This window comes from Mytilus edulis, chromosome 1 (assembly GCF_963676685.1).
Source record: "Mytilus edulis chromosome 1, xbMytEdul2.2, whole genome shotgun sequence".
Classification (NCBI taxonomy): domain Eukaryota; kingdom Metazoa; phylum Mollusca; class Bivalvia; order Mytilida; family Mytilidae; genus Mytilus; species Mytilus edulis.
This window is the reverse complement of record NC_092344.1, coordinates 53,319,001-53,335,977: the sequence shown is the minus strand read 5'-3', so window position 1 is coordinate 53,335,977 and position 16,977 is coordinate 53,319,001. Positions and strand designations below refer to the sequence as shown.

At 32.6% G+C, this 16,977-nt stretch overlaps 1 protein-coding gene across 2 annotated transcripts in view; it reads right to left on the bottom strand.

The window, feature by feature from the left end:
- Positions 1 to 6,951: 6,951 nt before the first annotated feature.
- LOC139484888 (uncharacterized protein C12orf56-like) overlaps positions 6,952 to 16,977 on the bottom strand; it is a 166,363-nt gene continuing 156,337 nt past the window's right edge. For both annotated transcript variants that reach the window (XM_071268921.1, XM_071268930.1), the window contains exons 11-13: positions 13,765 to 13,842; positions 9,051 to 9,232; positions 6,952 to 8,414 (exon numbers count right to left, since the gene is read on the bottom strand). In XM_071268921.1, coding sequence (XP_071125022.1) covers positions 8,270 to 8,414; positions 9,051 to 9,232; positions 13,765 to 13,842 — 405 coding nt within the window. In that variant the 3' untranslated portion in view covers positions 6,952 to 8,269. The remainder of the gene's footprint in view (positions 8,415 to 9,050; positions 9,233 to 13,764; positions 13,843 to 16,977) is intronic.

The window sequence follows — 16,977 nt, the reverse complement described above, 5'->3', positions numbered from 1 at the left end:
TCTTACGTCGTAACCACAATCTCTTCCCTTTTCATAAATGTGACAAACTGAATTAAACTATTTACCGGATTTGTAATAACATGAGCTTCACGACGGGTGTCACATGTGGAGCAGGATCTGCCTACCCTTCCAGAGCACCAGAGATCACCCCAGCTTTTGGTGGGGTTCGTGTTGCTCAGTCTTTAGTTTTCTATGTTGTTTCTGGTGTAATATTAGTTAGGTGTCTGTTTGTCTTTTTCATTTTAGCCATGGCTTTTTTAGTCTATTTTTGATTTATGAGTTAAGACAATAAATTTTCCTTTAGACAATATTTTTCTTCTTTTCCTGGAGATGGTTAGATTTATGTCAAAAAGAATAACATTAGAAATGTGGTATCGGGAAACAACAAAGAGGTTTTGGAAAACTCGTTACAGACTTTTCATGGTATTATAAAATATGGGTGGACCAAAATATACTGAACACATTACAGAAAAGGAGTAGGTCCAGTAAGACCCTTTTTTGGCCCCAAAATATAGCAATTTTACAAAATTGTTAAAATCTAAACTTTTAGTTATTTATTGGATAGTAGAATGGTTCTGCTACATAAATATGGGCTGTTTTTGACAATACAAGGCACATTTATTGGGTACTAGCACCATTAAATCATGGTAAATTACTGAAATCTTCCAAATTCCAGCATTTTAGTTAAATTTTAGACGATATCCGTGTAAAACGAAAGTGGCCGCATTCGTGTTCATCCAAAATATTGAAATGGAAGTTGTATTTGATAATAATACATAACATATATAAAGATTGAGGATGAACACGGATGCGGCCACTTTCGTTTTTGACAAAAATCATCTGAAAAGTGATATTTTTTCGCATATTTGGTAGATTTTTCATATTTGAGCTTGAATCGGATCGTTTTTAATGACTAAATAAGTTAAAATCTTTCACATAAATTAATTGAATCATATGAAATAGACACTTAAGTGTTTAAAAAGTGGTCAAAATCTTTCGTCAGATGAAACTGAAATTTGAGGCCAAAAAATTTGTGTGAACGCGGAATGGTCGATCCCGAAGACGCAGGAATTAATTTTGAAGTTCCAAGCCAAAAGATAATATAGACTTCATCGCCATGGACCTTGATCATTGTGTCTAAACCATACCGGCAAAATTTGTTCGGATATCGGTATCACTGTACGCAGCTGCAAAAATATCTTAATATCATCAACGTTTATCCTTAAGAAGATTTACTTTTAACGATCCTAAAAAAGATTACATACATAGAATGATAAGTTTACTTATAAAGGTGTCCATCCTATTGTACGAGAAAATCACATATCAATTGTGTGTTTCGATTTTTCAAGACCGTAAAGTTTAACTCTAATTTCAAGTTTAAACATATTTTCAATAATTCATATAGAAACGCATATTTAAGAGCCGTAGCCTCAATTTGCGTGATAACCTTCAATTATATGTATTCTGCTTTTTTTTTTTTTAATGCAAAGTAAAATTAAAATTATTTGTGTTCTATAAGAGTAGGAATTCTAGTGTTTGCTTATTATTTATTTGAATCTGAGACTAATCATATAAATAATAAGCCGTTGTCCTGTGAAATAACTTGTTTTCCAACGACCCAGTCACAAAACTCTTTTTTAACACTGAAGTTAAATTATCAATTATAATGCAATGCGATTATGATTTTTTTTTATTTGACCAAACTGGGTTATGCATCGTGAAATCTATGACCAAACCGGGTGGTAAACATTGACGAAACCGGCCAGTTCCATTTTGACATGACCCATTTCTTTCGTTCCATACTCAGAAATACAAGTATTGAGATGTCCATAAAAACAAGTTTTGCAATCTCCGTGTCAGTATCTCTCTTCTCGTACCTTTCTTTCCGTACAATGTGAACAATTTGACGAGAAATTAAACAATTTCGAGGCAAGGTTCACTCAATTCGTCATTTTGACGTGCAATTTTACATATTTCTCCGTTATTATAGAACGGTTGTAGAAAATATTGTATATCACAATAGAAAATAGTTGTATATGTATATATATTCTTCGATATCATGAAAAAAAATAAGAAAATAAGGAGAAAGCTAGCTTTCTTCTGTCTATTAATGTCCCGTCATTGTGCCGGATGTTAGATACCATCGAGTCCGAACAAATTTTGCCGGTGTGGTTTAGACACATTATTGATATTCCAAAGTCTGACTTCTGCTTTATATATCTTGGTTCTCACGTTGAAACAATTCATTCATGTTCCATGAGGCTGAGATGTTTTCCTTTAAACGAGATGTCTACTTTGCTTTCATTAACATAATGGGATTGTGTTCCAAATATGTCACAAGCACTAGAAAGAACCGAGATGATACAATAAAGGCCATTTCCCACAAATTACGTTTGCTGAAACAATGACGCCTGTAATCCTCTTATCACAAACACATTAACGCAATTGTCACCTGCCATTACAACAAACTTCTGAAGACACAATTTCTGGCATATGGCGAGCTCTTTACAGTCTTTCAATCGTAGACCTATCATTTTAAGCGCCTCGTGTACCCTTTTACAAAGAAAAAGTTCCAAAAACTTGTCGATAGTCATACCCAATAAATGTTTTCCAAGTCAAAAGTTAGTAATTTCATTCAAAATACTTATTTGGTCTTGCAGTAGTGTTTTTTCCCCTTAAATGTTATTTCATCTTCAAAACCGAATATATCTACATCTCCATCCCTGCCTTCACCCCTGCTGTTACCTTTTTTTCCCCGTCAGCACCTACCATAAATTAATCATTTTGTTGGTTACTTGACATATTCAATACAGGAAAAACGATGCCTGGAGAGGTAGACCTTGGGATATCAAGGTCCATGGTGTTAAAGTTCGATAGTATTTTTTGGCTTGGAACTGCAAAATGAATTTCTTCATCTTAGGAATCGACTATTCCGAGCTCACACAAGTTTTCTGTAAAATACTTTTTGGCCCCATAAATATAAACCAGAAGCTCCGCAGGGCGCAGCTTTATACGACCGCAGTGGTAGAACCCTGAAGAGTTGGGGCAAGTATGGACACAACATTCAAGCTTGATACAGCTTTGAATTTGGATTGTGATTAAGTAGTTGACATATCATAGGTATCCGATGAAGACCGATTTTCTACCCCTTGAGATGCAAAATTTGACACCCCGAGCGACACTTTATATTTTGGTGAAAATTGTTTTAAAACCAATTAATTTTAAGTAATAGGCTGTCATTTGGTTAAATTGCATGTTATAAATTCAATTCAATGTCAGAGAGATCCATACAGTTAAACATAAGTTATTGTCCCAAAACTTCAAAAATGCTTGTTTTTGGCCCCTTTTTGGTCCTTAATTCCTAGACTGTTTGCCCCATAACCCTTAAAATGAATCCAAACCTTCTACTAGATGGTATCAACATTGTGGTACAATTTCAGAGTAATTGAAATACTTATACACAACTAATTATCCTGAAACTAGATAAATGTATGTTTTTGGGGCCCAAAGTTAGTTCCTAAACCAATGGGACCATAACCCCCAAAATCAATCCCAACCTTCCTTTTGTAGTTATAAATACTGTGTTCAAATTTTATTGATTTCTATTTACTTATACTAAAGTTATTATCCGGAAACCATCTGTCTTCGGACGATGCTGACGACGACGCCGACGTGATACCAATATACGACCGTAACATTTTTTGCGGTCGTATAAAAATAGCACAAACTCAGGTTTTAAAAGACTCTAAATTTGCAATATTTGACATTTTGCCCCTAAACAAATTGAAATGTGGCTACTTTCATTTCAAATGATCAGTAAAAAGAACCAAAAAAAAACAATCGTTTTCTAATTTTGAGGTTTCACCGCATTTCGCTTTAAAGAGACAAAAAAGTTGATTAAAAATCTATTGTTTTGCTATTTTATTAATCCTTAGTCAATTTGTAGTTCAAAACATCCTATCTGAGCATTATGTGACTTATATTCCAAATTTTGCAGCTCAATTTAAACTGACTGTAATGTATGACTTTGACAGAATATTCTTGAAAAATTCATTCCGGACTACAGGAACATAAAATTTCAATAGCAAGATCAGTTTTTGGTTGATTTTTCCTTGTTTGTTCTACTGCTTTAAAGACTTTCCACCATTTTTGCAATGAGTTTAGTAAAAAATCCAATGTATTGAAGTGTCAAGGAATTTTGACCCCCCTTTTTTCACCTGGTGCCAGTAAAGGGACTTTTAATTAATCAAAGGTGCAGTCATTGTCATTTAACTGTTTTTATTTACATCAGTCAATAAAATTTAAGATATAAAACTTTCATTTGAGATAATAAATGGTATTTTTGGGAGTTTCTGCAGTGTTTACATCATGCTATGCTATCTGCCAAATACATGGTATGACACAATGATATAAGGGGTAAAACTTAAATAATTTCAGTAAACAATTATTTGAGGGTAGTAAACAACCTATTTTGTTTTTATGTTTAACACCACAGAAACCACTTACTGTGCAATTATAACAATTTAGGACATTTTTTTTATACAAAAGCATATTGTCAGGGTGAGAAAAGTTAAAAATAGCACAAACTTAGGTTTAAGGCTCAAAATTTGCAATATGTGACATTTTACAGTGTCACACCCCCCCCCCCTCTACTTGCTATATGAGGCATACAACATGGAGAAATAAATTTAGAAGGGGTATAAAAAAAAAAATGGGCAAATAACACACTGTCCACACTAAGGACTATATTCCCCAATCAAAGGACGATCGATAACTGTACTCGGACCATACATTTAAAATCATATAAGAAAGAAGAGGTGTCCCGAATAGAGATACCAATAAAAATAACCCCTGGTTTTCTGCAAATCTTAAATTAGTACTAGAACACACCCGTGATATCGCGGGTCCGTGACTGAATTAAAGTATATAACTATGCGCAAGCCTTATTTTAGTATTAGAATTGCCATCTGATAAAGTCATGCCGATTATAAGATACACAGTTTTCTCTGCTTTCAAATCTTTCTGTTTGAACCCGTCGAACTGGAACTTGTCAATTATTGGTAATATTAATTATTTGGAAAACAAAAGGTCCTGGAGTTGAGTATTTTTTAATCAACAGCATTGTCCTATATTAGTTATAAATAAAGTTGAATTCTTTAATTCGCTGTTTTACGTCATGCCCGCTAACAAATTGAAAACTGTACCTATACGCCTTATTTTTAGTCACAGATTTTTAGTATTCGTATTGTTATCTTAGAAAGTCTTACTGATTAAAATACTACAATAGGTAACAATTTGACAATTTAGTAGTGTCAACCCTGTGATTATGACCCGTGTATATAGCTTATTAATCCTGAATACACCGTTTGGTGGTGCGCCTGTCAGATGCGGAACGTACAGATAAGGTAATAGGGAACAGGTGAATATACTATTGGTATCGGTATCGGACTCGATCCGGAACTTTAATTATTGGCAATATTAATTACGTGGAAAACAAAAAGGCCTGGAGTGGTGTAATTTTTAATCTACACCTTTGTACTATATTAGTTATATATAAAGTTGAATTCTTTGATTCGTCGTTTTTACGTGATGACGGCTGACAAACTGGACCTCGTTATTTTAGTATTATAGATACTATGGAGTTCATTAATCCTCAATATTGAATGCAAACTCATAGACAAGTAAATTCTGGATCAAAATGTTCTGAATATATTTCTCTTTCACCGAAAGTTTCATTTCTGCCAATTTGTTGGTAAGTTTAAATAAACTACGACATCAAATGCACTATTTTTGTCCGAGTAGGCCTACTTACACATACGTTCTAAATTGGTGGTCTGACACCTATGAGCATTTTGAAAAAGTATGCATAATGTCCAAATACTTGGAACATACATATTGTTATGTGGAGAACTTAATTTATATAAGTATGTACATGGAAGTAATATTTAAATATTACTTCCATGGTAAATATTACTTCCATGGTATGTATGACTTGTCTCTGCTCCTTTTGGATTTGCGCAAATAAAATATGTTTAAACTGCATCTTAGATATATTAAACACGTATCATTGGAAACGATTTTTTTTTATAATGAATATTCATTCTCATGTACAATGAAAATGCAGGCTAAATTCCTTGTTTATGTCTTATATGTAAATTGTATTAGTCTTAACATATGTAATTTCTCAGCCAACAATCAGTCTGCAGTTAATTTTATTTTATAGAAGGTGTTTGCCTATCACCTTGTTACGTAACCCAAATTCAATTTCAAGAGTAAATATTTCTCAGAATCATAGATTTTTTTAATCACCAGTGCATGTTGAACAAAGCGATAGATCACCAGCCATATGAAATTGAATGCCACCAATCAAGGAGGTTATATAATATAACCTCCTTGCACCAATCAATGAGGCTTTTCTACAGATGGAACCACACAAAGAGTGTTTGTCAATGATTTTATTTGGCTTATTTCACAAATAAGCTTCCAGTGAAAAGTTTTACTTTCTTAATTCGAAATTTGAGTTCAAAATTTTTGCCATAGATTTTTTTGAAAATCTTTTTCAAAGTTTTGATTTTAAATTTTTTTCAACAATCCTAAGCGGTTAGATAAAAATAAAACCAAGACAGTATCCATGCATATGTTTTCAAATTGATTGGACTTCAACTTCATCAAAAACTTAACCTTGACCAAAACTTTAACCTGAAGCAGGAAAGACGGACGAAAGAACAAACATACGCACAGACCGGAAAACATTAAAAATACTGAAAACGGACATGCTGATTTCGTAGAACTAAACATATCGTAATGCAAAATATGTTGGGAGCATTTTATCTTAGAATTAAAGACAGCTGAAAGCTTGTAGGAATCTTAAGGGAATCACTCCTAAAACGACTTATGACCACAACAAACGAGTTGAAAACTTATCATAATGCTTTGATTAAAACTAGGTCGTAATATCATCACATTTGCTCTTTAATTGTCAATATGAAACCATATAATAAGCCTTAAATAAATTAACAAAATAGATGATTCACATATGAGGTAACTGATATAATGTGTGTAAAAAGATAATTCTACCAAGGAGGTTATATTAGATAACCTCCTTGATTCTTCTAACATTAAAACAGGATTGTGGTTACCTTGTGTAATACAGATATAAATAAAAGTACCAATTCAATGGGCTTAATATTTATCTTCTATTGGAAATTTTACTTCATGATATTCACTATTTTATAATTTCTATACCAATATTAAACTGTTATCACAGAGATATGTCTCGCCTTTTTGTAATTTTGATTATGCAAATGTTGAAATCAAAATAGCAATACTTTAACATCTTACACAAGTTATGCAAATATTCAAAGTCAATGAAACATGACTGAGTTACATGGCTCAACAATCTCCATGTAAATGAGATGTGCCAATGATAATACAACTACATACCAAATCCCATTTGTTTATTATAAGTCGTTACCAAACTTAAATACAAACATTTAAAACTTGTAAACTATGTAAAAGGTTCAAAGTCAATGAACCATGAAGAGGGGGTGGGGCTATATAATCTCCATGGAAACGATACTTGCAAATGTCAATAAATATGCATACCAAATATCATAGACTTAACATTAGCAGTTAATCTTAAACTGATCTAATCACAAACTAATACATGTTAACTAAGATAAGTTTCAAAGTCATTAGACTGTGACTGAGGGGAGAGGCCAAATATTCTTCATGGAAATGAGATGTGCCAATGCTTATACAACTGAATACCAATTAACATTGGCCTACCACTAATGGTTCCCCTGGAACTGACCTAATCACAAAATAATACATGATAATTTTGAAAAAAATCAGTCAATAGACCATGACTAAGGGGGCGGAGCCAAATTATCTCGATGGAAATGAGATATGCCAATGCTTATACAACTGCATACCAAATATCATTGACCTACCACACGTGGTTCCCCAAAAACTGACCTAATCACAAACTAATACATGTAAAATAAGCAAACGTTTCGAAGTCAATAGTCTGAAGGGGCAGGGCCAAATATTTTCCATGGAAATGAGATGTGCCAATGCTTATAAAACTGCATACCAAATATGATTGACCTACCACTTGTGGTTCACCATAAACTAGACATAATCACAAACTAATACATTGTTGACGCTGCCGTCGCCGGTAACAGCATACCTATGTCTCGCTTTTTGACTCTGTCAAGGCGAGACAATAAAAAATTGTCAATCTTAATCAAATTTTTTATGTTGAACACTATCTTGGTGATTTAGGAAACGATGATGTTGTTTGAGCCTCAACCACCATATTCATCACTTTATCTAGAAGGCTTAGTGTCAGGTTACATAGTGGATAGTTGGATGGTAGTTTTTTCATTATTGAAGGCGCCTGCACAAAATATCTGAAAAATTAATCATGAATATAAATATACAGTCATTATTACTTAACAACTTTTTCATTTCGAAAAAGTATGCAAAATCAATAATTAGAACATGTATGATGTGCAAATCACGATACTTAATTATTTGATACGCAAGGAATCCTTATATGATGTTTAAAAAATGATTTCACAGATAATACATAAAAGTTTTACTTTTCAAATACATTCATCACAAATTATGGAAATAGAAGGCGTTAATATTGTTTTTAATACCAATGACCTGTCTGTAAGTACTACGCTCCCATACCCCATGACCACACATTGTCATTGGGGAAACAACAATTTTCACTAGAATCCTTAGTCAAATTATCCTTGAACAAGATACTCCGCAGGGCGCAGATTTATACAACCGCAGAGGTTGAACCATGACATGTATAAGTCAAACACTTTAAGATCAAACACCATGTTAAATTAATTTTAATAAAATGTGATTAAAACAGTCAGACCAAAATTTCAGATAAAATAGATATAAAAAGTCTAGATGACTGCATAACAAATATGGGTAAATGAGATAAACAGATAGATGAGAAAGGGCATTCCAGTATGCTATCTATATTAAGAGTAGCCTGTAGGTGTAATAATTATGAATAAACTTACTTAAATTCTTCATGATAATGAGATTTGATATAATTGGCTATTTTCGGACTATATTCAAGTAATGTCTGTAAGACTGAGAATATAGAGTATAGCAATACAGCTTCACTGGGTGATAAAACATCTGTTCTGGGAGGTCTAATCATTTTCATCATTATGTCAATGGTCTTTTCCACAAATAGTTCCTACAAAAAAATAAGATAAAAGAATGAAAACCTGAATCAGTATAAAATTAATAAAATATATCAATGACAAATTACATAACACATAGTATTTGTTAAGTTAAATCTTTCAAGACAGAAATCCGGATTTACCTGCAGAGGTCAAACACTGTACAGTTGAGCAAGTATGGACACAACATTTAAGCTTAATATAACAGCTCTGAATTTGTATTGTGATTGAATATTTGAGAGAGCATAGGTTTGTGAACCAAAATAAATGTAGTCAAAGACATGAAAAATATGAAAATAAGACATTTACCTGGTAATAAATAAATAAGTATTGTGTATAAGTCTCAGAACGATATAAGTGACGCTACCCAAATGTGTACTTCTAATAGGTTTCATAATGTTTGGTTGGGGCAAGCTTAAGTTACAGAACGGACACTAAAATTTTTGCAATTTTTCAATTTATTAAGGGACATAACTCGATAATGGTCAAATTGACACAACCAAAATTCAAATCTGAATTGTAATTTGTGGAAATAAGCATTGTGTAGAAGTTTGGTTGAGGCGAACTTAAGTTAGAGAACGGAAACTAAAAAAAATGCAATTTTTCCATTTATAAAGGGAAACAACTCTAGAACCGTTAATGTGACGTCACCAAAATTCAAACTTGATGTGTGTTTTGTTGTAATAAGCGTTGTGTATCAGTTTAATGAGGGCCCTCATGGGTTTTTTGATTATGTGATTACTTGGCCGTTTTTTTAATGATTATTTGATTATTAAGCCAAATATTTCATGATTATTTGATTACCTAGGACTGTATTTTTAGTTTATGATTATTTGATTACTAAAGATAAGCAAATATTTAATGATTATGTGATTATATTGGCAAAAAAATGGTGATTATGTGATTACTAGGACCCCCCCATGAGGGGCCTCTTTAATAACATGTGGTTGAGGCCAACTCAAGTTAGAGAACGGAAACCAATTTTGGGACATGCAGACGTACATATAGACGGACATGGGTTAAACTAAATGCCCCCCTCCGATGAATTTGACTATTATTTTGATCAATTCAGTCATGTTAACATAATTGAAGAAATTATCCTGCTGATAATTATTCCCTTTTAAAAGTGTCGATATGTTGTAGTTTTTGAGATGACAGGCTAAAAATGCGAAATATGTTAAAAAAGATGGTTTAAGGGCAGTAACTCCAGAAAACAAGTCTACTGAAGATTTTGAATGATGATTTGTCCTATTAAAAAATTCTGCAAAAACGTGAAAAATCATCATTAGGCCACACCAATTTGATTCCTTATTCGACGGACCCGCCCGCACCTATTTTTTTCAAAACAGAATTTTTTTATTTTTTTTTATTCCCGCTTCCCGCTTCCCGCATCCGGAAATGTAATCATGTCTATTTCCCGCACCGTTTTTTTTTGTAAATATTATAAAAAGATATCAACATTGGTTTCTTTCCCCCTTACTTATGTTCCCTATTAAAAAATGCTCGTTGTCAGAATAAAGTACAAAGAACTTCTGAAGGATTTGCCTTCAACTGCAATTATATTATGCTGGCAAAACAAAACTATCTACCTGTCGTTCAGCAGTTACCGTTTGTTGATGTTCATTGGTATAATTTTTCCCGTTTGGATATATAAATTAGATCGTTGGTTTGCCTGTTCGAATTGTGTACGCTAATAATTTTGGGATCCTTTATAGCTTGCTGTTTGGTCTGTATCAAAGCCCTGTGTAAAAGGCCGTACTTTGACCTGTGTTTGTTATTGTCAGGTTGAGAACAACCCTCCCTCAGACAAGGGGTCATTTTACTGATGTAGAAAAGAAAATAGAAATACCAAGGATTTGTATAGTTCTTCTATACAAAACCTTTGAAAACTTAGAATTTTGTACTCAAAAAGAGGAGAGTTACATCATATTTTAAACTTTTTCTAAAAGAGGGGTCCACTTATTTTGAATAATATTAAACTGTTAAAGTAAATGTGTTAATTTAACATGGTTATTTAGTCCAGGAATATTACAAAATTCTTGGACATGCTTTGACCATTTAATACTAGATAGATATATAGTTCTTTGAGAAAATATGAGCCCTTTTGTACAAACAAATATAGTATAACTTATATTGATCCCTCATAAAACATGTAAAAGGGATATTTATAACATTAAGGGGTTGCCCGCCCCCAAACTGATTATGACTTGGATGGAGAATTGTCTCATTGTCAGTCACACATACATAGACCAGATTTAATTATTTCTTGGTGTATAGGGAAAAAATACTTCAGAAATTAAAGAAATGTCAAAGTACAAGTTATAAATCAAGTTTAATTATTGTCAAAACCTACTATTTTATGTTTACAAAAAAAAAATATAGTCGCTCGCCTTAACTTTTCAAGCTTCGCCTCAAAAATTTGCAAATTAAATATTTTTTTATTAAAATTTTCAAATCGCTCGCTCGCCCCAAATTTTTGAGTCCAAAAATCCGTAGAACAAGAAATTAAATTGGTGTGGCCTTAAAAGGCAATAACTTTAATAAGAAGTTGACTAATTTATCGATATGTTTGACGTATTTGCAATTCCTGCCTTGCTGATAAATTTTTATATTTTTGCTGTTGAAAGTTTCTTTCTATTTAATATTGTTTTTTAGGATGTGAGGCAAAAACACCAGAAGTTAGAAAAAAACGTCTTTAGAGGGCAATCACTCCAATAAGGAGTTGTTTGATGATATCCGATACGTTAACTCATTTGCAGATCATATAAAATAGAAGATGTGGTATGAGTGCCAATGAGTCAACTGTCCACAAGAGACCAAAATGACACAGAAATTAACAACTATAGGTCACCATACGGCCTTCAACAATGAACAAAGCCCATACCGCATAGTCAGCATGTCTTGTTGGTCATTTTCAGAATATCTATTAATTTTAAAAACATTATAGACAAAAATGAAAAAAAACCTAAACGGTTGAGACATTTATCCTCAAAATCATTCCCAACTTTCCTTAGTGATATTAAGCCTTCTTATAAATTTTCAAAGAGATCCATTCATTTAAACTAAAGTTATAGTCCGGAAACCAATGTGTCTTCAGACGACAACATCATAATTTTCTTTTGCGATCGTATAAAAAAACCCGATAGATACCATATACTGATGCAAGATTACTAGCATACGAAAAGCAAATAACAACAAATACATCATTTTTTTTTATCAAGACATCAATAAAAGTCAGCAGAGGTTGCACCCTGAACAGTTGTGGCAAATTTGGACAAAATTTTCAAGCTTGATTCTGTCTGAATTTGGATTGTGATCAAACTTTTGATATAGTATAGGTACTGACACAAAATGACTGTCAAAATCTTACAAATCTATTGCACAATAATGTGCAATTTAAGATTCTATCTTCTTCTTTAAAATTTGAAAAGTTTTGAACCCCTTACAAAATTTGGAACCTCCAAAACTTTTTTTTAAATCCTCCCTTAAAGCAATTACCCCACACACAGTCCAAGCCTTTCCTTTGTAGTATGGAACATTGTAGAACTATTTTAGAGAGATCCATATTCTTAAACACAAGTTTTGTCTGGAAACAGAAAAATGCTTGTTTTCAGCCTTTTTTTGGTCCCTTATTCCCACATGAAATGAGCAATTACCCATAACTATATCCAAACCTTCCTTTTGTGATATGGAACCTTTTTGCTTCAATGTAAGATAGATCCATACATTGACACACAAGTTGTTGTGCAGAAGCTACAAAAATGCTAGTTTTTGGCCCCTTTTTGGCCCTTAAGACCAAAACTGTTGGCACCATAACCCCCCAAAATGAATCCAAACCCTTGACTTGTGGTATTAAACATTGTGGTACAATTTCAGAGCAATTGAAATACTGATACACAAGTTAATATCCTGAAAGTAGAAAAATGCTTGTCTCGGGCCCTTTATTCCAAAACGGTTAGGACTAGCATCCCCAAAATCAATCCCAAACTTCCTTTTGTGGTATTGAACCTTCTTATTAAATTTCATACAGATCCATTTATTTTAACTAAAGTTATTGTCCGGACACCAAATGTGTCTTCTGACGACGCAACAACGACAACTTCATACCATTATACGATTCCAAATTTTTTTGCGCTTGTATAAATCCATAGTGCAATGCAACAATATAAATATCGTAGGATGTAGATGTTTTTTTGATATATCAAAATCACAATCAATATTTTGTTTATTAAGTCTTATATGCAGGATTCCTTTTTTTTTTTTTTTTTGGAAATTTTGAAGTATATGAAAGAAATTAGTAATGGTTTTAAATAATTTGTATTAAAGAAATTCCGGACTTAATAACTTATCAGTTATAACTAGATAACGTCTCTTTAAATCTGAAATGTTTTTAAAGATAGCATTGTTGGAAAATATTCAATTTATTTTTTCAAGTATATACTGCTGTAAATCTAATAGATAGCCATGTTACATAATCAACTATACTGAAAATTTAAATGAAGCCTAATTTTATTGTTTTGGCGACAAAAGCAGAAGTTAAACTTACCACAGTTCTCATTTCTTCTAATGTTTTTACCATCCAACTAATGTTGAAGAAATTCCCTTCATTAAATCCCCAGTTTGCCTGAAAGATAAAATATCTTTTAATGGGGTACTGTTAATTCAGAAATTATTGCATACATTTATTATTGTAATTTTTGAAGGATGGAGATTTATAATTGTGATTTCAGGTAAATATAAATACACTTATATGTATCAGATATCAGAATGCCAGTTCTTATTATTGTGAGTATCGTCCATTCCCAGCATTTGGTATTATTACAAGAGTGCACAAGCTGAAATGTGTTCGCCATTTGTACTAATCATTTATATTATGTTGATAGTCGTAAATATAAAGCTTCTCTACAACTATCACACAAACAAAACATGATCCAAGAAAATGAGGTAAAGGTCAAATTAACCAAACAAAAAATGCATGTACACCTTACAAACATTCAATACATTAAAACAGTTAGTTTAGTTTAAATATATTTGTTATATAGTGGATTAGGAAACAATTTTTGCAACATATATTCATCCCTTTCCACTTTGCAGGTGCGAGTGCTGCCTTGTAGCGGCATAAGCCTGCTCTTTTTCAAAATCTACAAGGGTGTTTTAACGTGCAAAGAGATATGGCTCTTTCTTAACACGGGTCAGCCATGTATCGTCCCCTTACAACGGACTATCATCGTTTCCGCAAGACCAAATGGTGTCAAGGGAGATCCGAAAATTCAGTCCCTGAAATTTTCATCCCGGAACAGGAATCGAACCAGGAAACTCTGTGTTAGTAGTCCAATGCACTAACTACTACGACATGGCTCTAGTTGACCTATTGCTTATACAATGTAGTTTCAAAGAAACAGACTAAACCAAAAAAACTAAACATTGACCAATAAACCACGAAAATGAGGTCAAGGTCAGATGAACCATGCCAAGCAGACATGTACAGCTTACAATTTTCCATACGACAAATATATTGGACCTTTTGCTTATAGTTTATGAACAAGAGGCTCTCAAGAACCTGAATCGCTCACCTTGATTTTTTGGCATTTATCTTTCGTTTAAGAGTTTAAGTGTCAAATTTCATCGTAGTTTTTGTTTTGTTTAATGTATCATTCAGCTTAAATTTTGGTTGGAATTGGTTTAGTAGTTTTAGAGGAGAAGATTTTCTAAAGTTAAAAAACATGATAAACAAATTGTGTAAAATTGTCCTTAAAGGGCAATAACTCTTTAAGGAATCAATTGACAATTTTGGTCATATGAACTTATTTGTAGATCTTATTTTGCTGAACATATTTGCTGTTTACAGCTTATCTTTAACATTAATACTATTCAAGATAATAACCAAAAACTGCAAAATTTCCTTAAAATTACCAATTTAGTGGCAGTAACCCAACAATGGGTTATTAGATTCATCTGAAAATTTCAGGGCTGATAGAACTGTACCATATGAACACTTTTACCACATGTCAAATTTGCTCTAACTGCTTTGGTTTTTAAACGACCCGTATATTGGTATCACGTTGTCGTCGTCAGCGTCGTCCGAAGACGGATGGTTTCCGGATAATAACTTTAGTAAATAGAAATTAATAAATTTTAACACAATGTTTACAACCACAAAAAGAAGCTTGGGATTGATTTTGGGGGTTATGGTCCTAAGGTTTAGGAATCATAGGCCCAAATGGGCCTAAAAAGCATTTTTATAGTTTCTGGACAATATAAGTTGTGTATAAGTATTTCAATTGCTCTGAAATTGTACCACCAAGTTTAATACCATAAGTAGAAGGTTGAGATTTATTTTAAGGGTTATGGGGCAAACAGTCTAGTAATAAAGGGCAAAAAAGGGATCAAAAACAAGCATTGTTGTAGTTTCAAGACAATAACTTTTGTAAAAGTGTATGAATCTTTCTGAAATTATACCACAAGATTCCATACTACTAAGGGATGATTAGGATTGACTTTGGGGGCTTATGGCTCAAATCGTTTATGAATTAGGGCCAAAAAAGGGAAAAAACAAGGTTTTTTTCCTGGTAAAAGGACAGTTAAGACAATTTGAAAGCAGTGTACGGGAGGTAATCCAAAAGTAATGTTTGAACTACTTCACACTGCTTTAAAATATGTGTATTTGAAATTTGCCAATATATATAACTTCAGTATTAATAAACTCCATTGGAAATTTGCCAATTACTTAAGTATAATTGGAAAGGAGTAAGTCCGGTAAGGGCCGATTTTGGCCTCAAATTTCAGGTTCATCTAACGAAATATTTTGGACACTTTTTAAACACTTAAGTGTCTATTTCAATTGATTCAATTAGTTTATATGAAAGATTTTAACTGATTAAGTCATTAAAAACGCTCCGATTCAAGCTTAAATATGAAAAATCTATAAAATATGCAAAAAATCGTCACTTTTCAGATGTTTTTTTTGTCAAATATGAAAGTGGCCGCATCCGTGTTCATCCTCAACCTTTATATATGTTATGTATTATCATTAAATACGACTTACATTTCAATATTATGAATGAACACGAATGCGGCCACTTTCATTTAAGACGGAAACCGTCTAAAATTTAACTAAAATGCTAAAATTGTGAAGATTTCAGTAATTTAGCATGACTCAGTGATGTTAGTACCCGATATATGTGCATTGTATTGTCAAAAACAGCCCATATTTGTGTAGCAGAAGCATTCCACATTACAATAAATAGCTGAAATATTACATTTTCACAATTTTGTAAAACTGTTATATTTTGAGGCCAAAAAGGGGTCTTACTGAACCTACTCCTTTGCCAATAATTTTAGCATAATTGTAAATTTTCCAATAAATTAAGTACAAGTAAACATAAATCTTTGAAATTTAAAGACAAAGTTTGAAAAGGAAGATTTGGATTGATTTTGGGGGTTATGGTCACTTGGGTCTAGGAATATGGGGTATAAAAGGAGCCTAAATAAGCATTTTTCTAGTGTCCAGACAATAACTTGTGGAACAGTGTATAGAATTGCCTGAAATTATATCACAAGTTTCTATACCTCAAAAAGATGGTTAGAAATAGAGTTGTGAAGTTATGACTTAATCTGTTTAGGAGTTAGGGTCAAAAAAGGTGGAAAACAAGGGTTTCCTGGTTAATGGACAATTACTTTAGCTTTGTTTCTTTATATTGGTACTCTTTGCTATTTGTTTGCTAGTTCTAGTATGAAATTTTTGAACTGTTTCTAGAAA